This window comes from Drosophila subobscura, chromosome J, assembly GCF_008121235.1.
Source record: "Drosophila subobscura isolate 14011-0131.10 chromosome J, UCBerk_Dsub_1.0, whole genome shotgun sequence".
Classification (NCBI taxonomy): Eukaryota; Metazoa; Arthropoda; class Insecta; order Diptera; family Drosophilidae; genus Drosophila; species Drosophila subobscura.
Window position 1 is genome coordinate 2,942,571 of NC_048532.1, and position 26,076 is coordinate 2,968,646.

The window sequence follows — 26,076 nt, forward strand, 5'->3', positions numbered from 1 at the left end:
TGATCCAATTGGATCCCATAGATATGGTCATTCCTTAAGGAATGGCGTTTTCTTTTATCTTCAAAATTGTAGATTTGGGAGGTTTTCGCCCTTTTGATGGGGCGGGGCTCATTTTTGAAATACACTTGTAACAGTGTGAGCATACAGAAGTCTGGATGCAAAATTTGGTGGCTCTAGCTCTTATAGTCTCTGAGTACTAGGCGCTCATCAGGACGGACAGACGGACAGACAGACATGCCTCTATCGACTCGGCGGCTATTGATGCTGATCAAGAATATATGTATTTTATGGGGTCGGAAAAGTTTCCTTCTGTGCGTTACATACAACCGTTATTCGCACAAACACAATATACCCTATTTACTCTTCGAGTACCGGGTATAAAAAGCAATTGTGGATTTTCTTCACTCAATATTTTCTTAGTTTAACGAGTAATGTAAATAAACTGAAGAAAAGTTTCAAGACAAGTAAAATACTCTCAAAGTACAGAAAATGTCATAATACAATATCCGAAAATTAAATAATAAAGTGTAGGTATTTATGTATATATTAAAAATAATTAACTTAGATCCACACAATATCCGGAATATATATTCCAAATTTTGTGAATTTTCTCAGTCTTAATTCTAAACTCATTTTCATAAATACCATCTACATCTTGCAGATGCCACCTACAGTGAACCGTTTGAGACACATCTTCGTGGTCCTGGATTCGTAATGGAGCCGCCGGGTCGAGTGGAGTTCTCGAACTCCTCGGGCGGTTGGCTCGACTGCTCCGCCTCGGGCAGTCCGCAACCCACCATCGATTGGGTGCACGCGGACGGCACCGCCGTTACCGAGATCCACGGCGTGCGACGTGTCCTACGAAACGGAACCCTGGTCCTGATGCCCTTTGCGGCGGCTGCGTATCATCAGGACATACACAATACGATCTACCGCTGCATCGCCAGCAACTCCGTGGGGCGCATTGTGTCCCGGGACGTGCAAGTGAGGGCTGGTAAGTGGGATGTAAGATGCGGGCTGCTAAATGCGTTATGGGGCTGTGGCATGGCCCAGTCAAATTAAATATTCTCGTATTTTTTGTGTGCTCCGCAGTCGTGGCACAGGCCTATAAAGTGGATGTGGAGGTCCTATCTGCGTCGCGGGGTTGCACCGCCATTTTGCGTTGTGTGGTGCCCACGTTTGTCAAGGAATTGGTACGAGTGGTCTCGTGGGTTCATGAACCAGCTATCTACATCTATCCCTCGTTGCAAGGCGGTAAGTAACCTGGCAGGATGGCAGAAAGGGATGAGGCAACATCTCCTCTCTGTCTGCTTCGTGTGCGTCCCTGCCACTGGCTGCAGGGACTACTGACTACTGACTGCTGACTAGGCGGACCAAAAGGATACGGAACGGGGCTCAATTCGACTCGACTCGACTAGAGCCGCCTCGAGTCTGCATCCTTGTCCCTGTGTGGCAGCGGCTTCCCAAGCCAACAAAGTGCATTGTTTGTTTGCAGTATTTGCCTCACATGTTTGCCTGCTGAACTGCCGCAACCATCTACACCGAGCCTGGCTCTCCCGTTCTTTGGCGCATAATTAATATTGTCCTTTAGCAATTTGAGAAGAGCTTTTGGACTGCCTTAATCCACTCATTCTTTGCTTGGAAATCTCCCCTTTTAAAACAGCTTTCTCTCTAACCTCCAAGGATACCTTAAGTATTCGGTAAAGAGTCGAGTGTTTAGGGGATATAGCTGAACTTCGGACTGACTTTGGACATCCATTTTCAAAAGACATTCGCACGATAATTAAGTCTTATCTTTCCACAGATGGAAAATTCCATTTGCTGCCCACTGGCGAGCTGCTCATTCACAATCTACAGGAGACCGATGAATCGCAGTCCTTCCGCTGTCGGAGCATGCATCGCCTGACCCGCCAGGTTGTCGTCAGCTCGCCCACACGATTGCGTATTAATTGTGAGTATACCTGCACCGGGCACACCTCGGGTTCCCGAACCGAACCGCGGAAAAGCCGAAGGCACGCTATCACGGCACATGTCGTCGCCACGTAGCTTCTACTCGTATACCTAACCAATGTCATATCTCTTCATCATCTCTACCGCCGCAGCGCATCGCGGCATTATTTCGCCGAGTGTGGTGGAGCACACGGCTCATGTGCAGGTGTCGCAGGACGAGGGCGCAGTGCTGTTGTGCGTCGCTCAGGGATGTCCTTCTCCCGAATACAGGTGTGTATGGTGTCAGAAATCGATGGGACACACACACACAAAGTCGACCAAACGACACACCGCTCAACGAAGGCTTTAGCACACATTTCTGGCGAAACTTTTGACGTTGATAGGCTATGGCTCCAGCTATGACTCTGCCGTTGGCTGTGGCACACACACACTGCTATTAGTTATTAGTGGCAGCAACTTGTGTGCGTTAATGGCAACGCATACATCTATAAAATGTGCGGGCAGGGCATTTAGTTTGCGGCCAAGCAAATGAAGACTGGCTTTTATCGGGGGGAAAAGTAGAAGGTAGGATAGCTGTATTCCACGAACAAGAGTGCATATAATATGTCTAAAGAGACGGCCCTAATTGAAATGTGAGCTAAAAGCGTTAACTAACTTTCTCAACTGATGATGGAACGTAAATATGTATGATATAAAATGTATATGTTTTGAGTATATGCCACGTTGAGCCCAGACATCAACAACAATGGCATAGGTAACTATGTGTGCACAGTCGCAAATCTGCAGTAATAACGGACAGATGAGAGAACGTACGATGGGCGGACAGAATAGCGGACAGACCAGCGTATGCACAGCCATAATTACGCTTTGATAAGCAGACAAGTAAAACAAAGTATAAACTGTTGGGGAGGAGTACGAGTACTCACACAAATAGACAGATGAGGGGCAATGTCAGACTGGCGGCTGGGAACAAAATAATCTATAAGCGAGACCAGACGACGTCAGCAGGATAGATGTATGGATGGATGGATGGATGGATATATAGATAGATTGCAGTGCGAGGATACAAAGTTGCAGCCATTTCATAATTAATAGAACATAAAGGAAAGAGTAGCATGGGGATAATGAGCCAGCACGGGATTAATGCAACATTAGACAAAAGAGGTGGAAGCTAAAAAAGCTGTGGAAGAGCATAAGGGACTACATGTCCCCAAGTCCTTGAACCACAAACATTAGTCTCGGTTGAAAAATGTTCAGCAAAAGCCATGACAAATGAACTCCAAATGACAGTCCGAAATGGTGCTCCATTAATTAAAGTCAGTGAGGAAAAGTATGCTATCAAAGAGGCTATTTCCATTACCATTTATTTAAAAGCAATTTCAGTATGTATGTGCATTAGTTAGCCAATGCCGTGCAAGGATTGCCGAAAGGAAACGTTGCACGTTTACTTTTTCACCGCATCTTTCGTTTTAGTCATTTTGTAGGTTTCCCAATTGAAAACAGCGATTAATGGGAACCATTTATAATAGTTGGACCGAATAAATCTTCCCAATTTCTTCCTCCAACCCACAGCTGGTACACCCACAATGGAGCCGGACCACTACCCGTCCTGAGTGGGCCCCGGGTGCGTCTGCTCGGCCCCATCCTGGCCATTGAGGCCGTCACGGGAGAGGACTCCGGCGTGTACAAGTGCACGGCCAGCAATGTGGGCGGTGAGGCCAGTGCGGAGCTTCGCCTCACCGTGGCCACGCCCATCCAAGTGGAGATCTCGCCGAATGTGCTCAGCGTGCACATGGGGGGCACAGCCGAGTTCCGATGCCTGGTGACCAGCAACGGCAGCCCCGTGGGCATGCAGAATATCCTATGGTACAAGGACGGGCGCCAGCTGCCTTCATCGGGCCGCGTCGAGGACACGCTGATGGTGTCACGCGTGAGCCGCGAAAATCGGGGCATGTACCAGTGTGTGGTGCGACGACCCGAGGGCGATACATTCCAGGCCACCGCCGAGTTGCAGCTGGGGGGTAAGTCTCGTCGGAAAAACTGACTCCTACTATCCGAGGACTAGCTTATGGCTGCAATATAAATGTGATTCCCCCTCCGAACAGATGCCCCGCCCGTGCTCCTATACAGCTTCATCGAGCAGACCTTGCAGCCGGGACCAGCTGTGAGCCTCAAGTGCTCCGCTGCCGGCAATCCCACTCCGCAAATTTCATGGACACTGGACGGATTTCCGCTGCCATCAAACGGAAGGTAATTGAACTTGTTGAAAAGTAGATGCGGGGGAGGGGCTCTGACAGATCTGTGGGGGGATAAAGGGGCTTGGCAATGGCAGCGCTGCGGGCATTCTCTGAAAAAAAATGTATCTCACTGCGGCTCCCTACTGCGGCTGCGGCTGTGGCTGTGGTTGCATTTATTGCACTCGTTGTGTGTATTTTCTGAATTTCCCCCATTGCTTTTTTGCATTTTCCTTTCAAAAACACACACATAAATATTTTAAATAAAAAAAAAGACACATACACACATAGAAACTGGCTGCCTGCTGCCGTGCCTACAAAGGTGGGTGGGTGGCTGGAAAGTTGTGTGACGTCGTCGTCGTCGTCGTCCTCGTCTGCTTCAGCGTTCATTCACTCCTGGTGGGACCTCGGGACTGCCACTGCCACTGTGCGACTGAGTCTGTGTCTGGCCCAAGGTTTTGGCCAGGCTTTCTATTTGTTAATTAAGCCCTGGCCGAGAGAGTCCTGGTCTGCCTTTGATTCCAATGGAGCTGCCTACAGCGTACGCATTTAATTGCATTTTTAGTTGGCTATTTGCCAATTTTATTAAATCCTCTAAGTGAGACCTAATGACATTGACATTTGCGTCACATCGAGTGTAGTCGACGGTATCGTATAGGGAAAGAAGCGAATCAACTCCAACTCGAATTCGAAAAATTCGGAATAGTTTGGTTGCTTAGGGAACACACAAATATCAGTGAAATTCAACAGCGAATCGATTGATTGCCAATTCGGTCTCTCCGACATTGTCATCGGCTTTTCATTGGATTTTTATCGCCCTTTCTCACTCCGTCTTTCTTTTTTATTTTGCCGCAGACTGTAGCCGGAACCGCACTTCATTTGCAGTTTGTTGGCAGCTGCCACTAATTGTTTGAGTTACGTCTGTAATGATTTGCAAGTCAAAGTTTTCACTCGGCGACTGTTGACTTCTATTGTTGATTAAAAAATACTCTTACCGGCAGCAGCATGAGCCATGGCGGTGGCAGTGGCAGCAGTTGGCACTGCCCGCATCCCCAACAGATTTTTATTTGCATTTGCCACTGACTTTGGCTCTAGCTTAGTGATGCGATCCGAAACCAAACCAAAAGCTAAAAGGGATGGCAGTCGTGCCCTGATTGTTGTCCTGCGTCGCCCGTCTGCACAGTATTTTAATTAAAACTTATGCAATATGTCGAGGGCAGGAGCCATTATCGAGAGTGCCATCACTCTGCTGGCATAATGGATAGCGTGGCTGTGTGGGACGAGAGTCGCCTGAGAAATACTTTGGTGGAAATCGATCACGTTCGGTCATAAACGATCATATTTGTATGTGCCGCTAGGAATTCCGAGTTATTATCTGCAAATCGCTGGTGCATGTGCTGGAAAAAGAGCTTTAAAAGACTGTCCATACAAAAGTTTTTTAGCCTGGCTACAATATGAATCCATACTCCACAGCTTACATGAATCTATTGTCTGTCAGTGCTATATCACAGTCTAAAAGTCCCACAAGGATAGTTCTGCAGGTCTTCAATCCTTGAATCTAAGATCTCATAAAAAGCATTCCAAAAATTATGCATGTAAAACACTTAAGACTGCATCTTAAAGCTGTTGTCATGAATTTTCTTCACTCAAGAGGCGGTCTGTTATTGGCCTTCTGGCTGGATGGAAGCTTAGGATGACTTGTATCCGGCAGAGTTGGTGCCGGAGGAGGGCTTGACCACAAGGCAAAATTGATTACAAAAATTTGTGGGCTGTGGTCGGTGTGAAAATTTGCTTTCGGACTGGGTGGGAGGGGATACAGCTTGGCAGAGTTGACGCCGATGGCTTTAATTTAAAAGTTATTTGAGCAACACAATTTTGACACACAGTGCCTGAAGGAGGCATTATCCTACCGAGCCTGGCAACCTAATTTGCCTGCTCCGCAATGCTGCATAAATTTGTGTTGCTTTTCGTTTGCGTTGTTATTGCCGAGTTTTAAGTGGGTTACATTATTCGGTTTAAAGGCATATCAACTTGGTAAGTGTATTTATTTAATGCAGACACACACACACGTTCAGACGTACACATTCGCAGACCCACCATGACAAGGCAATCGCAGTGGCAGGCAGACAGGCAGGCAGCAGGCAGGACGGTTGGAGAGGCTCTGCGAGGAGCCAGACGAAGAGCCTTGGGGCGGAAATTAAATGATTGCGCGCACGAGGTAACTCAGCACTCAAACGCTCATTTTACGCCATTTTCAAAAGTTTGTCTGCGGCGGTGGCTGCCCCTTCCTTCCTTCCGTTTCGGGCGTTGGGGCTTCCAAGATGGAGGCGTGTGTGCGTGATGTGATGCGTTAGTCTGCCACTGCAGGCGCTATGAAAATGTTGTGTGTAATTTCGGGTAAAGTGAGAAGGCTCTTAAGCAGACACTGTACGTAGCACGATTCCATACTCGCAGAGGATAGAGGATGCCCTAATCTGTGCCTGCAAACTCAAGTGATTGGGATCCTTTTCCAACCACCGTCGAAATCCAGGCCAGGCACAGCCTCTTTTTCCACCGGGCCAAGTTCAAACTCCATTCGCGTAAATTGAAATTCATAATTTCGGAAACTTTTGCCAGCAAAATACCTTTCACCTCGTCTCCACCAAGTCGCACCTAGGGATTCTTGTCCTTGTTTCTCTTTTTAGTTGGTTGGCATTAAGCCACCTACAGAGGCGGGCGAATGTGCGGATGGAGGGACTCACACAACAATCAGGCTAAAACAGCACACAAAAGCCTCGCCAAGCTATTAGGTTTATATTGTTGCAGCCAAAGCGTTTTATGTCCCACACACACACACACAGAAACACACACACACACACAGAGAAAACACACACATTTAAACTTGTGCAATGCCGTTTAAGCCGTTGGAGGGTGAGGCGCCCTCTTTGGCGGATGCGGATGTGTGCAACTTTGTTGCAATTATGTCCCCGCCATTGTTTCAGTGCGCTCAAGTGCTGCAGCAGACCCGCACTCTGTCTGTGCCACAGCTTCATTTTCATTTAACTACAGTTTCAGTTTTCGCTGTTTTTACAAGCCTGGCCACTCCACTCCTTAAAACTGCAAAAGATTTTTCGGTTTCGGTTTGGCTTGGCCGCCTTCTGCAAGCGAAATCGAAGCGACGGGCTGCAATCTGGCGAGGCTTATGCATTCATAAGCCCCACCACAGCCTGAAAAAGTTAATTAAAATTGTAATTACTTTCCCTCCGCTGCTGCGAGTTGTATTAAACGAGTAGTTGCTACTCGAACTTCAACCGTAATGCCAATTGAAAAGTTTCCGCTGAGCCGCAAACTAATGAGCCTCGGGGTGGCTTAGATTCGAATCCCACACAAGACGCCACGGAAGCCGTTTCCCGAATGCCACATGGCGTATGCGTAACAATGTTAGCTGTAATTAATTTCTGTGCCAATACAAAGAGCAGGCAGACAGTAAACAGTGCAAACAGTAAAAGAGGCAGCCAGGCAGCCAGGCAAACAAACCAGCGAGCGAGCAAGTGAGCAGAACTTAATGCCAACTTGGGATTCTCACGAAATCCTTTTTTTCTCATTATTTTCGTTGAAGCGTAACGGCCGCATTAAGTGGAGAATAGGAGTCGTGTGTGTATGGGCGTGGCACATGACATTGGCAGCAATATAGAAACTATGCTAAGCTCCGACTGCGGGGCCAGCTCCTGACAGACTGACAGACTGACAATCTGACAGCCTTCACTTCGGCCCGAACATAGCGACGAAAACAAAATGATGCCTACGAACGAAGGATGTGGGTCAGGCTGCATTTCAAATGTGCCCGGGCCTGAGGATGACGAGTGGTGAGGTGCAGTGTGGCATGGGCCACCGCCACAAGAGCCGCAAGGGGTGTGAAAGTAAGCAAGCTCGCTTAAATATGCAGAACAACACGAAAACAATTCCAAAACCCGCACACTGCACATACGCCACGTACACCCGCGGAAATCACGCTATATTAATGTGTTCTCTCGCCTTTGTTTCTCCACTCTTTTTGTCGTTGCAGATTTATGATCGGACAATACATCACAGTGCATGGCGATGTAATTAGTCATGTTAACATAAGCCACGTCATGGTCGAGGATGGTGGCGAGTACGCGTGCATCGCCGAGAACCGTGCGGGCCGAGTGCAGCATGCGGCCCGACTGAATATATATGGTATGTTGTACTCTCATTTAAGGCTCTCTATGTTTTTGCATGCATGTGTGGTAAGCGGTAGATTTCACTCTTCGTGCTGGCGTATGAAGCCGCAACTCAAGACTTCATCACTTAATCACTCGGCAAGAGTTAATTGATGTTATAAAAAGCTTAACAAAACTAAATAATTATAATCTATAACTTAATTAATCTTAATCTATAACATATTCGAAATTGGGCTGGCCTGGTCATCCCTTTTCCAACTTGAGCGGACTTCCTGCGACATTCAAGCATCACTTTTTAGTGGAATTTATACAAGCATTGCTCCTATATGCATTTCAAACATGGCCAGCTACTTTACACATGCACTTCAATGTTTTCCCTGCTGTCTGGCATTCGCCTACATTTGCTTGATTTTGTTTTACAGCTCGTTTGCCATGTCCTACGTTTCCCCAGAATCATCCTCCACCACCTAGGGCCTCCCTCCAATCTTTGCTTTTGTGCCTTTGCAGCAGTGAAGTGTTGTTCGAGGCGCACACTTTTGTTGAACATGGCTCTTGGCTCTCTATCCGCTCTCTCCGCTTTCGGCTTTCGGGTGCAGTGCAGAAGCACTGCCCGCACACCATCTGCCTTGTTTTTGCAAGAAATCAAATATTTTTGTGTCGCCAGGCAAACAAAATGGCGTTGCCAGGCACGAGCGAGTGCGAGCGGAGACGGGAAGCGGAGGAGCACAAACACAAAACGACAGCAGCGGCAAAAACTGCGCCATGTTTACAAAGTTTTGCAGTGGAAAAGTTGAAAAATAAAGTCAAGGAAGCTCCTGAAGAAGCCAGCAGCGAATTCTTAATGCTCTTCAGTAAAAATTATTCTACAAACTCTGGCGGATTGGAGTAAATACTCGCAAAAGATTGCAATATATTTCCATCATAATGACAATAGATAATAACCTGTAATGGAACCTCAACGCCGACACAAAAATCAAAAGGCTTTACAATAATCTTAAGAGGCTCTGCCGACTGTAATATTAGAGAAGAAATTCAAAAGAGAAATGTTTGAGTCAAATAATCAAATGGAATGTACTGCATACTCGTACTTTCCAGCCTGATATAAATTTTCGCATACCCTTCAAACATTGTTTGCTGGTGAGAGAGGCATTAAATCCCACTCCCCCCATCATCATTTAGTTTAAAGCCAGGCGATGTCGCTGATTGCGCGACTTGGTAATGGCGGTGATTACAAAAATCCTCTTCTGCCGCGCACTGCACATCTGCATACATAAGCATGAGCATGGGCACGGACAAGGACAGGGACAGGCACAGGAACACTGGGACTCACGTATGACATGCTCGAAAATTATGCATATTCTGCAGAAAAAAAGTAAAGAACCCACAAGGAATCCAGAACCACAATCCCTTTACCACTCAAACTCCGACTCCCTCGACAGCCGCCAGGTCCGACATTTACTGCATTATTTCCTTCCACGCTTCCCGAAAGTGTTTTGGCATAGGGGATGGGCACGCAGGAAGGCAGGATATGCATATTACATTGTTGCTCAGACTCCGACTCCTTGCTCCTTGTTGTTCCCTAAATGCAGTTGTAGTTGTAGTTGCTTACTGCATTATTAAAAAAACAACGTGCGCTCAAATCTGTTAAGCATTTGCATTCCATTCCGTTTCCTCTATATTTTTTCCTCTCTCTCTCTCTCTGCATATATGTCACAGGCCTTCCGTACATTCGCCTGATTCCAAAGGTGACCGCCGTCTCGGGCGAAACATTGAATCTGAAGTGCCCCGTGGCTGGGTACCCCATCGAGGAGATCCACTGGGAGCGCGGCGGCCGGGAGCTGCCCGACGACATACGGCAGCGTGTGCAGCCGGACGGCTCACTGACTATCAGCCCCGTGCAGAAGAACTCCGACTCTGGAGTGTACACGTGCTGGGCCCGGAACAAGCAGGGCCACAGCGCCCGGCGCAGCGGCGAGGTGACGGTCATAGGTTAGTACTCACTCGTCCAGGGCACATAGCCCTGTGTTTCCCCAACAAGAACACAGAGAAGAAGACCCGAGATCGGGTCGAGGTTGATTTCTTTTTCATAGCTCTGTTCACAGCGATGACATCGTCTGATGGCGGGCAACCAAGCCAAGCAAAACCAAACGAAACGAAGTGAAAATTGCATTTTAATTATTTACAGCAAACTAAGTAGTTTCCTATGGCGCTTCAGGCTTTCCTTTTGCCAACCTTTTTCCATTCGGGTTTTTTCTGGTTCTGCTTAATTTTGTTTTGTTTCGGTCTTCTGTGGGGTGCGGGTGTGTGTATACTTTTTGCACCCCTTGTAATTAAGTATGCGCAATAATCTAAGCTTAAAAGTTTGTAAATTAAAAACGAAGCAGAGGGAGAAACAGGGCCGTATCCGTCCCTTTTTTCATCAGAGTTAATGTTAATGAATTCGCGTCCTAATGAAGCGTGACGCTGATTAAATTTTCATAATTCCCAACCCAACCAATTTTTTCCCTGGACCCAAGCCTGGGCCCTGTGGAGTGATGAGCTCTGATTTGACTCCTTCTGCTTCCGTTTGTGCTCACCGAATGCTTGACCAAATCCCTTGCAGTGCCGCCGAAGCTTAGTCCTTTCCAAACGAACATCCTGCAGCTGAATATGGGGGATCGAGCCTCGCTCACGTGCTCCGTGGTCAAGGGCGACCTGCCGCTGACCATCAACTGGCGCAAGGACGGGCGCCCCATCGATCAAACGCAGCACATGTCCGTGAAGCAGGTGGACCAGTACAACAGCATCCTGGTTATCGAGAACCTGGGCAGCGACCACACCGGCAACTACTCCTGTGTGGTGCGGAATTCGGCGGCCGAGGTGGAGAACTCTCAGGCCCTCCTGGTCAATGGTAAACACATGAGGCGGCGGTGCACTCTCAGCACAGCCTGAGACTGCAACCGTCCACCGTCCACCGTCTACCGTTATCCCGTATACCAGTAATCCTGTTTAGTTGCAAGTAGTTGAGTTCTTTCCGTATGCACTTTGATTCATCACAAACACACGAGCAGACCACCCGTTACAAGTTACAATGCATATTCCTCCTTACTCTCTCTCCTCTGTAAATGATGTTTCGACTTTGGAATGTTTGTACAAATATCTGAGATAATATACGTGCCATATTTAGTAGAGTTTTCATTCAAAATGTGTTAACAAAACTGCGAAGGTTTAGCTGTAAATCGAATCATTAACCAATTCCACACAAACCGAAAGAACGAAATAGCAAACGGCTCTCAACGTGGGAATCAACGCATTGATGATCGGGGATGGACCGCCCTCAGCCGTTCAACAGTGTCTTCAGCAGTCTTCGAAAGTGATGGACTCCTCATCCAGATCCATTCTTAACCAGTTTCGCATGATCTTTCCCTCTTGCAGTGCCGCCGAGCATAGAACCCTTCGCCTTCCAGGAGGGCCTTGCCGAGGGCATGCGCACTCGCACCGTCTGTGGTGTATCGCGGGGCGACGCGCCCCTGAAGCTCATCTGGCTGAAGGACGGCGAGCCACTGCCCGAACTGCTGGGGGCCAATGTGACCATGCTAGATCAGTACAGCTCGCTTCTGAGCATTCCGTCGCTGTCGGCCACGCACTCCGGGGAGTACACGTGCGTGGCCAAGAATCCGGCGGCCGAGATCAAGTACACAGCTCTGTTGCAGGTCAAAGGTAGCGTACAAGGTTGCACACCGAACACCAACTGTCCCAACCCCAATACACACAAAATACACGAATATTAACTAAGCGATCTTCACTTGCCCCTCAAGAACTTTTTGCTTTCCTGCTGATGTATTCAAGAAAGCTTCTTAATGGTTATTTTCCGTTGTTGATGATATGTATGATTTTTGGTTGATTTTTAAATAAACTAAGCCCTTGACAAGCTTTTTGGAGCAGTTGATCGCTGCCCCATTACCTCGCTTTGGCTCAGGCTCTGGCTCTACCCCGAGTGCGAGTGCGAGCCCGAAGGTGCTTTGATTTTTTGAGTCTCACAAAAGAAAACTCCCGGAAAACCCGATAATAACTAAATGAAAGCCCTGCCCTCCGCTTAAAAAACCCAAAATCAAAACTAACCTACATACCACATAAGAGTCCATCCACCCTTAAGTCGCTTTGGCACGCTGTGGGTTTTTTGACAACAGTCTCTCACCAGGTAAACCGTTTTACTGCACTGCTTCTTATGCGCTTCGTAACCAAAAAAAAACTAAAAAACAAAAACAACAAAGAACCTTGTACAATTCTCACACACTGTATCCAGTATTATATAATGTATATTTTAATTTGCGGAATTTTATTTGAGCGGCTTCTTGAACGACAGTCGCGACAGGTGCACTATCCCAGCTCTCGCCCCGAAAATAATTGTGGAGTCTAGCCAGACCCCCATTCAAATTGAGTTTGTGGGAGTTTGGAGAGCGCACTGCATTCGCGATGAGCTGTAATTTATAATTTATACAACTACTCGTGCATAAATATGGAACTTAAGCTGCTTTAATATTCATTTGCTTTATTCGCTTCATACACTTTTTTTGGTTGCCGCATTCGCCTTTTGCCTTAGCCTCCGTCGCTGATGTTTTGAAGCTGCTGCCGCTGCCGAACTCTTGCGCTCTGTCTCTGCTACTGCTGCCACGGTTGCATCTAGAAAATACTGGAGAAATTAAAAAATGACCAGTTCTGCTCATTTTTGTTCCCCATTTTACCCATCCCCAAATCCCTCGATGTGCTGTACTATGCTTAATTAACGAATGAGTGAAACAAAACGAATGCTGCAAAAGAATGAACGAGCTACAAATCCCCCAAAGATGCCACAAAACACGCGCTTACGCTTCTTTTCGGCTTTGGTCTCTCTAATTGCTAACTCTCTCTCTCTCTCTCTCTCTCTCTCTCGAGTGTGTGTGTGTGTTCTAGTGCAAGTGACTGTACCCAAAAAGAATAAACATAATCTTGTTGCAGAGAAAAAAAACACCACCCCATCCATACATACTTTTAATACAGCTGATACTAAAAGAACCCCCCAGAACCACAAAACGAGATGAAAGATGAAACAAAACCAAATAAATAGATAAGATTTAAAGCTTCGCAGTATTTGCTAATGTAGTTAGAATGAGTGTTTTCGTTTGTTCCACCCCACCCAATAGCTAGTGCACTTTTTGTTTCCGCATGCAAACTGTACATAGGATGACGATTGATGACTGCATGGCATGCGCATGCTGCGGTGAAAAAATGAATTTTTATTTCCATTTATCTATGAGTTGCTTGCTCTCTTTTCCGTTCTTAAGCCCCTGCTTTCAGTTGGTTTTCCGTTTGCCGATTATGTGCTTTCCACACCCCAAAATTGGTCCGCAAAGCGCTTTTCCGGGGGGCCCTTACGTTCATATATTTTGACGAAGACAAATCCAATATTAAATTTATTTGTTAATTTTTCGCCCCATGCTCGAATTCCCAGGCTGCTGTTGTTGTGTGCAATGATTTCCCACGCATTTGAAATATATTATCATATCTAACCCGCTTTGTATCGTGCCAAAAAAGAAAAACTGCAAAAAACCGAAAAAATTAATAAAATGACCAGAAATGCTTTTCATTAAATATATGCCAGGCTGGACTGTGGGACCTGCAGTTAATTTAATTTATTGCGCTATGTTTGATCCTGGTCCGGCTTTCATTTTAATTAATATTTTTAATTTTAATAGCGCTGCACAAACAAAAGCTTGGCAATTAAATGCAGCTGCTAAGTAAACGTTTTCATTGGCCTCATGATTTATGGAACATTTTGAAAAACAATTCACTGGGCGGAGCCGTGTCCTATCGAGGAGATTATTTTTGGAGTTTCAGTTTTATTGGTTCGCTTTTTCGTGTTTTGCCTGAGTTTTGTTAGCTGAGTGCCCCAACTATAAACACCCTTCCCCCCACATAGCGTTCCATTTATGTTGCGAGTTCTATCATTTCCATGCAAATATATTTTCCATTTCTGGCATGCCTTTGTTTTATAATTTATGCGCCAAATATACCAGAATACATTTAACTGTTTTTCCGAATTTGTTGTCCCACAAATAACGAACAGCGAGGCACAGAGCGTGGGCGAAAATAACAAGACTTAAATGTTAATAAAATAAAAGTTCAGATAAAAATCCTTGCACACCAACAAATCACAGTCAATAAATTCCCCTTGGAAGTCCCCAATAAAATACTCTTAAACAATGAACAACAATCAAACCAACAAAAGCATCGACTACTATCATTTTTCGATTTTTCGATTGTTCGATTTTTGACTAAGTTGCATATGAAAACTGATTTTGTATTTGATTTTGAAGCAAACTACCCCAGCAAACTATCCTTTTGTACATTAGTTGAAACTTCCTCCTACTCTACTACATACTCTACTCTACTATATGCTACCAAGTTTTTACATTTGTGCTAGGCACAAGGAAATCCAAAAGAACGTAAACCAAAATTATTTTCGTTTTTACTTTGCCAGAACTCTTCACCTTTCCTCCCTCTCTCTCTCTCATTCTGTCTCTGTCTCTATCTATCTCTAAGAACCTTTACTCCTTCTATATGTCCTAGCAGTTTTCATTTGAATATAGGTCGAATTTTAAACTCCATTAACGTATATATTGTATTACACATACGCCCTGTAGTGCCGCCGCGCTGGATTATCGAGCCAGCGGATGCGAATGTTGAGCGTAATCGTCACATTATGCTGCACTGCCAGGCCCAGGGAGTTCCCACTCCCAGCATTGTCTGGAAAAAGGCCACAGGTGAGACCACATCCCACCCACCCAAAGGTCCAAGGCTCACCCATTTGCATCCCATTCGTAGGCAGCAAATCCGGGGAGTACGAGGAGGTTCGGGAGCGTCCCTTTACTAAGCTCTTAGCCAACGGCTCGCTCCTGCTGCAGCACGTGAAGGAGGATCGGGAGGGATTCTATCTGTGCCAAGCAAACAATGGCATCGGCACTGGCATCGGAAAGGTGATCCAACTAAAAGTGAACTGTAAGTACCAACCGCCTCGGTAGGTTTGCCTTCACAGTGTGGTTCTATTTAGAAATATTTCTCTCAAATGTGCAGCGTCTCCGTACTTCTCCTCCACGTCCCGCTCTGTCACTGTGAAGAAGGGCGACACGGCACTGCTGCAGTGCGCCGTGAGCGGCGACAAGCCGATTAACATTGTGTGGATGCGCTCTGGGAAGAACACGCTCAACCCGTCGACCAACTACAAGTGAGTGCAGGCAACGTAAAGAGGGTAAGGAAGGGCCTAAGTTCAACAATTGCTTCCAGGATATCCGTCAAGCAGGAAGCCACTCCGGACGGAGTCTCGGCTGAGCTCCAAATACGCACAGTGGATGCCACGGACAGCGGGCCATATTTCTGCAGAGCCAGCAATCTGTACGGTAACGATCAGCAGCTGGTGCAGCTGCAGGTCCAGGAGCCACCGCAGCCACCTAGTGTGTTGGAGGCGGCCATGATTAGCAGTCGATCGGTGAACCTCAAGTGGCAGCCTAAGTCTCTGGGCACGGGAGATGTATCCAAGTACCTGGTGGAGTACCGCGAGGCCGATCGTAAGTGCAGACCAAGTGGATTGTTTTCAAAGATTGTATGATTTATATTTTTTATGGCAGCAGCATTGTTCGTGGAACAGTGGCAACAGCTGGAGGTGAAGGATCCGCCCTCGTTTAACGCTTTGATAGAGAACCTAAAGCCGGCCACGAAGTACGCCTTCAGGGTCATAGCCGAGGGCAATGCGGGACGTAGTGCACCCAGCCAGGAGCTGATTGTGCGCACAGAGCCCCAGCGGCCAGCGGGCCCGCCCCTTAATCTCTCCGCCAGACCTCTGTCCTCCACCGAGCTGCTGATCAGCTGGGTGGCACCGCTGCCAGAGCTCCGACACGGCGACATCCAGGGCTACAATGTGGGCTACAAGCTGGCCAGCTCCGGTAACACGGCCTACAACTTCACCTCCGTTTCGGGCGACGGCGATGGGAGCAGCGGGGAGCTCCTATTGAGCGGACTGGCGAAGTTCGCCCGTTATAATGTTGTGGTGCAGGCCTTCAATCAGGTTGGTCCTGGACCCCTCTCCGAACCAAGCGCAGCCCAGACCATGGAAGATGGTGAGTTTTTAGGTATCCTCGCTCTTTCAGAGATGCTAAAACTTTCCCCGCTTCAGTGCCCAGTCGTCCGCCGGAGGATGTGCGCTGTGCCGCCCTGTCCTCACAGTCGCTGCAAGTCTCCTGGCAGCCTCCTCCGATATATCACACGAACGGACTGCTGCAGGGCTACAAGCTGGTCTTCGAGCCCATCATGGACGACATTCTGCCCAGCAAGGACGAGGTGGAGTCCCGCAAGACAACGGCCCTGACAATGGTGCTGACTGGTCTACGAAAATACACTAACTACAGCATACAGGTGCTGGCCCACACACGCATGGGAGACGGGTCCGTGTCCAAGGCCCTCTTCTGTCACAGCGAGGAGGATGTGCCCGAGGCCCCGGCAGACATCAAGGTGGTGGTGAGCTCCACGCAGTCGCTCTACATCTCCTGGCTGCCACCCACCGAGCCCAATGGAGTCATCACCAAGTACAGTCTGTACACGCGCGTGGTCAATGGCCGGGAGGAGCTGAACAACGAGAAGCGGAGCCTGCCATCGCAGCAGCACTTCTACGAGTCGAAGGGCCTGCACCCCCACATGGAGTACCAGTTCTGGGTGACTGCCAGCACCCGCGTGGGTGAGGGAAAGAGCTCAAGGGTGGTTTCTCAGATAACCACCAATCGGGTGCCGGCAAGAATCATCTCCTTCGGAGGGCCAGCGGTGCGGCCCTGGCGAGCCACCGTAACGCTGCCCTGCACGGCGGTGGGCAAGCCCAAACGTGAGTGGTTCAAGTCAGATGTGGCCCTCCGGCAAGGCGGCCTCCACAACTCCCAGCTGCTTGACTCGGGCGACTTGATCATCAACAACCTCCAGTTGGCCGACAGTGGCAACTACAGCTGTCAGGTGGACAATGGCATTGGCACGGACCGCCTCACCCACACGCTGCTGGTGCAGGTTCCACCTTCCGCTCCGGTCCTCTACGTGACCAGCGCCACATCCAGCAGCATCCTAATGCACTGGAAGTGCGGCTTCACCGGCAACGCCCCCATCACTGGCTACACCCTGTTCTACCGCCGCGGCTCTGGCAACACGGACGAGATGCAGCTCTCGCGGCACGCCTCTAGCCACGAGCTCAAAGGATTGGTCTGCGGCAGCACCTACCAGATTCACCTGAGTGCCCAGAACAAGGTGGGAACCTCTCCCACCAGCATCATGCTGCACGTGCGCACCCAGGGACAGGCGCCGGGCATGCCCGCCTCCACGAGTCTGCTGGCCCCCAACTCCACGTCGGTGCTAATCCGTCTCCACACGTGGCCGGACAATGGCTGCCCCCTGATGTACTTTGTGCTGCAGTACCGCGCCGTGACTGACGATCCCGAAACGGAGTGGGTACTAGGTGAGTGCGCAGACAGCTCAATGGCTGGATCCATGGATCACACTCATGTGTGATCTCCACTCCTCTTGCAGTGTCCAATGCTTTGAAGCCGCAGCGACGTGTGACAGTGTCCAATCTGCAGCCCTCGACTCTCTATCAGATGCGAATGGAGGCGCACAACGTAGCAGGAGCCTCGCAGGCAGAGTTCTCGTTCGTGACGCTGACCAAGGACGGCGACCCACCGCCGCCGGAGATCGTGCAGAGGGGCCAGCGCGGTCCGACCGTCTTCTATGGAAACATCAACCTGCTAATACCCAGCATAGCGGCGCTCTCGGGCATGATCTGCACCATCGCCATGGTCATCATTTGCTACCGACACAGTAAGTATATGGGGGAGGAGGCGGTGTGAAGGATGTCGCTCCTAATTGACTCAGTTCTGCCCCCTGCTCCGTCGCCCGCAGAGCAAAGCAATCACATACAAAAGGAGTCGCTGGAGAATCGTGCCAATTCCGAGGCGGCGCAGCGTGAACGCTACTACGCCACAATCCACAAGGTTTCCATGCAGAATAATGACAAGATTCCAGGTAAGCAGTGTGGAGTGCTGTCACTCAATCGGGGAATCAGCTGTCACTCATTGCCATGGGCCTGTGTATTTCGCAGAAACCTCAGAGGACATCTCGCCGTATGCCACCTTCCAGTTGTCGGAGGCGGGCAACATGTCCCAGCCGCACCACAGCGGACCGGCTAACACGCTGCTGCACTCGTTCATGTACCACGAGAGGGCTCTGGCCGAGGGCTGTTCATCGCCACCACCAGCTGCGGTACTAAAACCAACCACCCATCACCACCACCACCACAACCAACGTCCTCCAAAGACAATTCATAATTATTATCAGACCTCACCGTTTCATAATATCGTGCGTTTGTTTAATCATTTCCTTGATTTAGCTCTCTGTCTCTCTCTGTCTTTGTGCTCGTGCCTCTGGCTCTGTCAGTGGTTCGACATTTAGTGTTTTCCCAGTAATAATGTAACGTGCTTTTTATGTTGTTATGCTCGACTATTGTTTGTTTTATCCCCGATATTCCCGAAAATCCCTTAATTGCAATGCCATAACTGTAAGCAATGAGTACGAGGGGGGGCGAGTGCTCGCCCCCTGCATCGTGTGATTGTCACCTGCCAGTCTTGAGTTCTCCTTTGTTCGTTTCGAGAGGCGCTCCATCCCCGAGGCGCTTCCTTAGTCGCTAGTTTCAGCCACCGGCCGACGCAGACAGACCCCACTAATTCCCTTTGCTCTGTTCCATGTACAGTCCAAGAACCGTAGACGTCATTCGCGCAAGACCGAGCCGGAGAGCGAGGAATCGGAGTCGGACCAGGACCAGCTGACCTCCAGTCGCACCGAGTCCTCCAACCAGCACGAGGGCAAGATCAAGCACAGTAAGTTCATGTCGTGAGGGTTATACTTTAATTATTTTCTATTGATTTCTATCCGATTGGATGGGTTTGAATGGGATGTGGCAATGGACCTTCTCTCCATTCAAATCATCTAAACTAGCATTTTAGTTGGTTTTCTTATTTGTACTTCGGGAGAGAACACAACTACAATACATATACATAAATATATATATAAATATAATATATTCAGTATATGTAGACAGTATGCTCCTGTTTTCTCCCTCAGGGTACCCATAATGTTGGAGGCTTTGAAATTATGTAATCTGCCAGCTCTGCTCTCTTTTTGTGTTGCTTTGTTTTTGCAGACTCTAGACTAATTCAACACTTTCCAAATCACAATATCTCGATAACCTATCTGTAGTCTGCTGTCGTACAGCAGACATGCCACATCCACTGACACAGCACCAAAATCAACACCAACCGAATTAGACCAACACCAAGACTATGTTAGCCCTAAGCCTAGACCTAAGTTAGCGATAAGTTTTTTTTTGTTGTTTGTGCCGTGCCGTCCCGTTCCAAACAACTCTCTCTATCTGCCCGATATCGATTTTCGTTTTTTTTCTCCTCCGTTCTTTTCTTCCTCTCGCTCCGAACCGATCCGATCCGAACCGAACCGCATCGTGCATCGTATCGTTGTGTTTGCAGGCATCATCTACCATGGAGCACAATCAAGCACATCCTCCGACCTGTCGCCAATGTCCGAGCAAAAGTCACTGCCACGTCGCGGTCGCTCCAGGTATCATCATCAGCAATATCAGTTTTCCACCAACACCACACCGCGCCACCACAACAGCAACAAAATGAACAACAACACCACAAACACCACTGCCACAAATACAGCCACATCATCCGGAAACTCGAGCAAAATTCTATCTCCACGCGGCGTTGGCGGCGTTGGCGGCAATCTGAAATCCATATCGAGCACCTTCAAATCACAAGACTCCATACAATGCCACATACCCACATTGGTCAAATCGCCATCGATCAGCACACAGCAACAGAAACAGTTCCACAAACAGCAGATAAATAGCCAAAACCACAATCAGAACCAGAACCAGAACCAGAACCATAACCCCAACCAGACCAGTAGTAGTTTGAAGCAACAGCAGCCCCTCTTGATCACGCCCAAGCTCCACCAGCTCGAGTCCGTCCCATCGTCGTCGATGCATGTGAATGGGCAGGAGCTGGTGGGTCTCGATGGCGTTGTCGGTAGTCCCCTAGCATCCGTTGTGCCTGTGACTTGCATGCCCCCATCCTCACAGTTCCGACCAATACCACACAAGTCCATTATGACCGCGCATGAGCCACCGCACCACCATCACCATCAGGGCGTGTCCGCCACAAGCGGCACGCTCCTGAACCCCTCGACGGCCCTGCTCTCGTCCAAGTTCTTTACAGCGCCCACGCTGCCCAAATAGGATACGGCCAATGGGGGGAGTGAATATGTTGGCAGGGAGGCCATGGCCATGGGAGTTGGAGGCGGTGGTGGCTTCGGCTACGACAGCGGAGAGATCTCCTGCACCTACATGGATCCCATAGATCAGACATGAGACTTGGCCTACGGTGAGGTGTGTGGACCCGAGGGAGCCCATTAATCTGGCCGAGACACAGACCACCACCACCACCACCAACACCACAACAACAACAACCACTAAGTCTTAACTGAAGCTTGAGCTGTGGTTGCTCTTGCACCAACTCTTGAACCAACTCTGGACTCTCTCTTGTGTCTGTCTTGTCCCCTTCCACACGCTCTCACATGCTTCCACATGCAGGGCTGGCATCCTGCGAACGCTGCATCCGCTCCAGCTGCAGGCGGAGTGCACCCCTGGTGCCTTCCATCACGCCGAGGAGGGCCTGGGCGAGCGAATCGAGCTGGCAGAAGTGGAGTGCGATGTGGACACGATCAAGAAACTAAAGCTCGGCCAGCGATCCTCGCTCTGGTCGCGCCCCTCCTCCACCACATCCCAGTTGCAGCAGGATCACCAACAGCAGCAGCAGCAGCAACAGCACCAGCATCAGCAACAGCAGCAGCAGCGCCAGCAACAGCAGCCACCACACAAGAGGGCGCATTCCAAGTCGCCGCAACCACAGCAACAGCAGCCATTGCAGCAACCACGCCCACAACAGCATTCACCCGCTCCAGGCCAGAAATTGCTTAGCGAAAAATCGGATTACTCGATATCCGTCTGAGACATTGGCAAGATCTGATCGCAGGATCAGCATATATAGGATGAGGCCCTGCCCCGAGGCAATAGGAAACAAAATATAAGCAAAGTAGGGAAGTGAGTCATTCCGCAGCCGGGCCGTTTTTTGTACATTTTATAATACATTTGTTACCTTGCCCACTAACCCTGAACTCCCTGAAGCCTGAACACCCCGAACCCTGAGTCACCCCCACCCTGTTGACCCCGTAACCAGTTTGCCAATCCAAGACCCCACGAAACCTCCCCAGTCACACAATGACACAGTGAAAACTTTCGGACAATCAATATCAAAATTCTGCACACCCATCCAAAACGAGAATACTCAGAAACACATCCCATTGCAATCTCTCTCCTCCCCCTTTAAATAGAGGTCATACTCGTACTCGTAATCGTAATACCACAAATACTCTATGTAAGTATTAACGTTTGTGCATGCCCGTACGTACATTTGTACATACATACATACATACGTACATATATGTTTATGTATATGGTGGCATGTGTCCAGAACCCAGGTCAGTTGTAGAACTTCCACAACTGTTGTATGTATGTGCATTGTACATACATATACTAACATAGTTTTTTAAGTACATATACATACATACATATACCTATCTATTAATAACTAATGCGTGTATCACTCGAAACTGTAACTCAAACTACTAACTGCAAGAAACTAAACTATCGAATACTAGCTTGGTACTTATGGCGGAGTATCAAATTGTACTCGTACCGGAACTGTCTTTCATCGTGTGTAGACTCGTGTTGCAGAGAGCGAATATCCCCCACTCACTCACTAATACGAGTAGTACCAAAAACTTTGGCTATGGCTGCTACTCCTAAGTAGGTTTTGTAGGTTTGAGTTTGTAGAGCTACGAGTAAAACGATAAAAAAAAACGAGGAATCTAGGACATAACTCAGATTTATGCTATGTACAAATTTATATGTCTTGTATATTTACGATTATAAATGTATGTGGTGTGGGTGTCAAAATAATGCTCATTTATGTATATAGATATACAAAACAAAGGATCGATCTATTTAGTTGTTAGCGAATCTACATATTGATATATTTTGTATATAACAAAAAGGCAACCACGTTAATGGACTGACAATGATGCATGCATTACTCCAAAGAAACCAACAGAAAATCACAATGAAAATGTTAACTAAATGTAGTAGCTCGAAGAATACATATTAACATACATATGTACATATGTATGTCGATTGTGTCGCCAGCTGAAGCAGTATTCATATATAATATGACAAAATATCGCAGTATCCACTCATTAGTGTTTCCATTACAATAAACTGTCGTTCGTCGAGTTGTAGATAAATGTTTTTAAAATGAAGAGAAGAATGTGAAGGGAAAGTAGAATCAAAAAAAAAATCGTAATCAAATTTTGAAATATTGCAAAACATTCAATCAAGAATCAGAAGCAGCGCAGAACGCCAATCTAAGAGCAGACAAACAAACTACAAATTAATATACATAACTCTTAGTTTGTATCGAATAATCCACATAATACGAGTACATAGCTGTATTTTAACTAGTCTACGAATCCATACAAAATCCATATACCACAACAGCAACAGCAACAAGAACAGCCAGAATTAAATAAGGAACAGATCAGACCACCCCTTTCGGAACCATGTGCCAAAATTTGTTTTTAGACAAAGCTCTCTTAAATTATACAATACACAAGTACAATAAATAAGTAAGACACTAAGCCACAAGACAAACTGCAGATTAAGGTGTTCGCTCGGGGGAATTTATGGATCATTAATTCGTTCGAGTCCCATTTGCTGCAGAACAACAGAGATCCAGGGATCCGGGCAGTCTTTCTTTACAATGCCGCACTAGCGATGCAGATGTATGTATATTCCGTTTTTTATATGAATTTATTTATACGATACAAGAAAATTGTTTATTACATTCACATCGAATTTTACGAATTTAATAAACAACAGCAAAGTCTTAAAATCAAAAGAGAAATTACTTAATATATCACAATCAAATCGAGAAGCAACAACAACAAAAATATAAGAACGGAAAACAATTTTTATGTTTAACATATAATTAGCACAACAACTAAATAATAAAAACTATTAATGTAAAAACAAACAGCATTTAAAAAATATAAGAAATATTTAAAAACAAATGGTATCCCGCATTTTTCATCAAAACTAGCAGCATTATGACCTCATCAGCATCAACGTGTCTGCTCCTTCTGAAAATCTGATTTCTAAACATTTACAGAGCAAACTTTGCGATAAGGTTGGCGTTGATTCGTTCCCTATAAAAACCCTAAGATACATGATGGCTTTAAGCAGTATAATTCGACTATCCAAGGCAATCGGATTTAACCAGAGAACATTTTCTCTTCAGTTCAGATGGAAACCAGTGCAAAAATGCTGCCACCTTTTTGCGACGATCGTAAGATAACTGCCGAGGGAATGGTACCCCCTGCATGCCGATATTGCAGTGGTCAAGTGCCCCTTCACACACCTGTAGAGGTTGAGGACATAGGCAAACGCCTGAAACAACTCCAGAAAGTACGGAATACACTGGAATCTGTCAGGAGCGGAGTTAAGAAGACTTTTACTACGAGTAACTCTCCTCCACAATGTGATTACTGGCCCACTTGACTCTATGATTATTTTGAGTCAATTATATGCAATCAATGCTTCGTGATGCCAATGAAAATAAGTGGGAAAGCGGAACATATTATCATGGCAAGAATGCCCCCGCCCCACCATAACCAGCGTCTTTATAAAGAAAAATCAGATTCAAATTGATATATTTTTTTAAAATAATTAAAATAAATTTTTATTGAGTTTTATTGTATTTTTTTCACAAATAATATTGTCACAAAAGAGTGTTCAAACCAGGTGCTACTCACACTGAAATCCGAACGGGCAACGCCAAGGGCAAAGCAGTGGGTCGTCGGGGATTTGTGTAGGACCTGGAACGAGAACGGCCGTGGGATCGGCCACGAGAGTAACCGCGGGAACGGCCACGAGAGCGGGAACGATCCCGCTTGCGATCGTCACGAATGTGCCTCGGCCTCGAAATCCTCTCCTCCGCCACAGCAATCACCTCGCATTCACTGGCACTGCCATCGATGTTGGAGCTGTGTAAGGAAAGAGTGGCAGGATCATGACTCTTGTGTCGTTTACCTCCTGCAGAAGGTCGGTGCTTCGACTTTGTATTTTCTGTAGCTTGTTGCTTCTGCAGATGCATCAGCACATCCTCCAACATTTTCTGAGCAATGTTAGCCTTGCGTATGAGCTTCTCCAACGCAGGAGTACCCATGTCCTCCACCTCTACGGGATTTGGATGTGGCAGTCGACCGCTGCAATCTATACATTCATGGGGAGCAGTTTGCTTTCTTTCCACGCTATCAGGTTTCGACATTTTCACAATAATACGCTACCCTGTTTTAACGATAATACGAGTAACACCTTACTATATCCGCTTCCGTCGGTTTTGCTGCTGCTGCTTCACTGGAACCTGGAACACAAACAAATGATAACTTCTGCAATGCTGTCCAACCTTTTATACGCTAGTTTCGCTCCAAGCTTATCGCGGCTTTTGCTCTGTAAACATGAGTCTTCGCACGCTCGCCGGTCACGCTGGTTGACGTCATCGAGTCTATTTTTATCAAATGATTTCATACTCATGCGAAATTTTGTTGTTCTTGCTGTACATGCATATGTACATAAAAATGTATATTTGTATGTACATATGTATCTCTCGTGTTTCGAAGGTTGTAAAATGTTACCAGAAACGTATTGGATTACAATTATTAATGAAATAAAAAGTAATACAAAAATATACAATTTATTTGCTTTGAAGAATAAGGCAATGGGCAGAGCCGAGAATGCAAAAAAAGCGAGGAGGAACATTGTGAGACGCGTCCAAAGTGCATACATTAAAATACATAATATTCTATGAACATAAATACATACATACATAAGAAACAATTACATTTTTTTAGATTTTTTCTGTTTACAGTTTTATTTGTACATACATATGTACATAATTATGTACGTATGTATGTACATATGTAAGTTCATCATCTATGTCTACACATCTGCTCACAACAACACTCCGATTCAGCTCGATCTCCCCAGCAAGACTGTGCGAGCGAGAAAGAATGAGCTAGCAGATGCATCACAGATGGATGCAGACTTTCATCCTTTGTGGAGGCGGAAAGGACATGGCTATATCGACTCGGCTAATGATATATTCTAAAATGCTCAAGATTATACATATGTACATATGTACATATATCCTTTGTAATGGAAACGGGTCCGAAACGGTGGTTTCATCCTTCGATAAAACTACTCGACAAAATTGAACTTTTTTTCCGCTTCGAACCAAACCCAATTTTTCTGATAGACTGAGGGTTTTTATACCCGGTACTCGAAGAGTTAATAGGGTATGTTGTATTTGTGCACAAAGTGAATGTACGTAACGCACAGAAGAAAACGTTTCCGACCCCATAAAGTATATATATTCTTGATCAGCATCAATAGCCGAGTCGATTGAGCCATGTCTGTCTGT

General features: G+C 46.9%; 2 protein-coding genes across 17 annotated transcripts in view; one reads left to right on the forward strand and one right to left on the reverse strand.

Annotated features, from left to right (window-relative positions):
* Window positions 1-23,465, forward strand: part of LOC117893175 (Down syndrome cell adhesion molecule-like protein Dscam2) — a 28,819-nt gene extending 5,354 nt beyond the window's left edge. The window contains exons 2-22 of one of the 16 annotated variants that reach the window (XM_034799657.1): window positions 662-994; window positions 1,093-1,254; window positions 1,805-1,951; window positions 2,103-2,220; window positions 3,523-3,971; window positions 4,056-4,200; window positions 8,230-8,381; window positions 10,082-10,354; window positions 10,968-11,255; window positions 15,028-15,147; window positions 15,209-15,382; window positions 15,458-15,608; window positions 15,668-15,948; window positions 16,009-16,497; window positions 16,554-17,870; window positions 17,942-18,229; window positions 18,284-18,433; window positions 18,510-18,766; window positions 19,158-19,284; window positions 19,948-20,038; window positions 21,075-22,837. In XM_034799657.1, coding sequence (XP_034655548.1) covers window positions 662-994; window positions 1,093-1,254; window positions 1,805-1,951; window positions 2,103-2,220; window positions 3,523-3,971; window positions 4,056-4,200; window positions 8,230-8,381; window positions 10,082-10,354; window positions 10,968-11,255; window positions 15,028-15,147; window positions 15,209-15,382; window positions 15,458-15,608; window positions 15,668-15,948; window positions 16,009-16,497; window positions 16,554-17,870; window positions 17,942-18,229; window positions 18,284-18,433; window positions 18,510-18,766; window positions 19,158-19,284; window positions 19,948-20,038; window positions 21,075-21,492 — 5,930 coding nt within the window. In that variant the 3' untranslated portion in view covers window positions 21,493-22,837. The other 15 variants (XM_034799658.1, XM_034799659.1, XM_034799651.1 and 12 more) reach the window with 15 other exon arrangements.
* Window positions 23,466-24,331: 866 nt separating this feature from the next.
* Window positions 24,332-25,006, reverse strand: LOC117893177 (arginine/serine-rich coiled-coil protein 2). Its single transcript, XM_034799668.1, has one exon. It carries the CDS (start codon window positions 24,922-24,924, stop codon window positions 24,406-24,408), a length of 519 nt encoding a protein of 172 aa, XP_034655559.1. The 5' UTR covers window positions 24,925-25,006; the 3' UTR covers window positions 24,332-24,405.
* Between the last annotated feature and the right edge of the window lie 1,070 nt (window positions 25,007-26,076).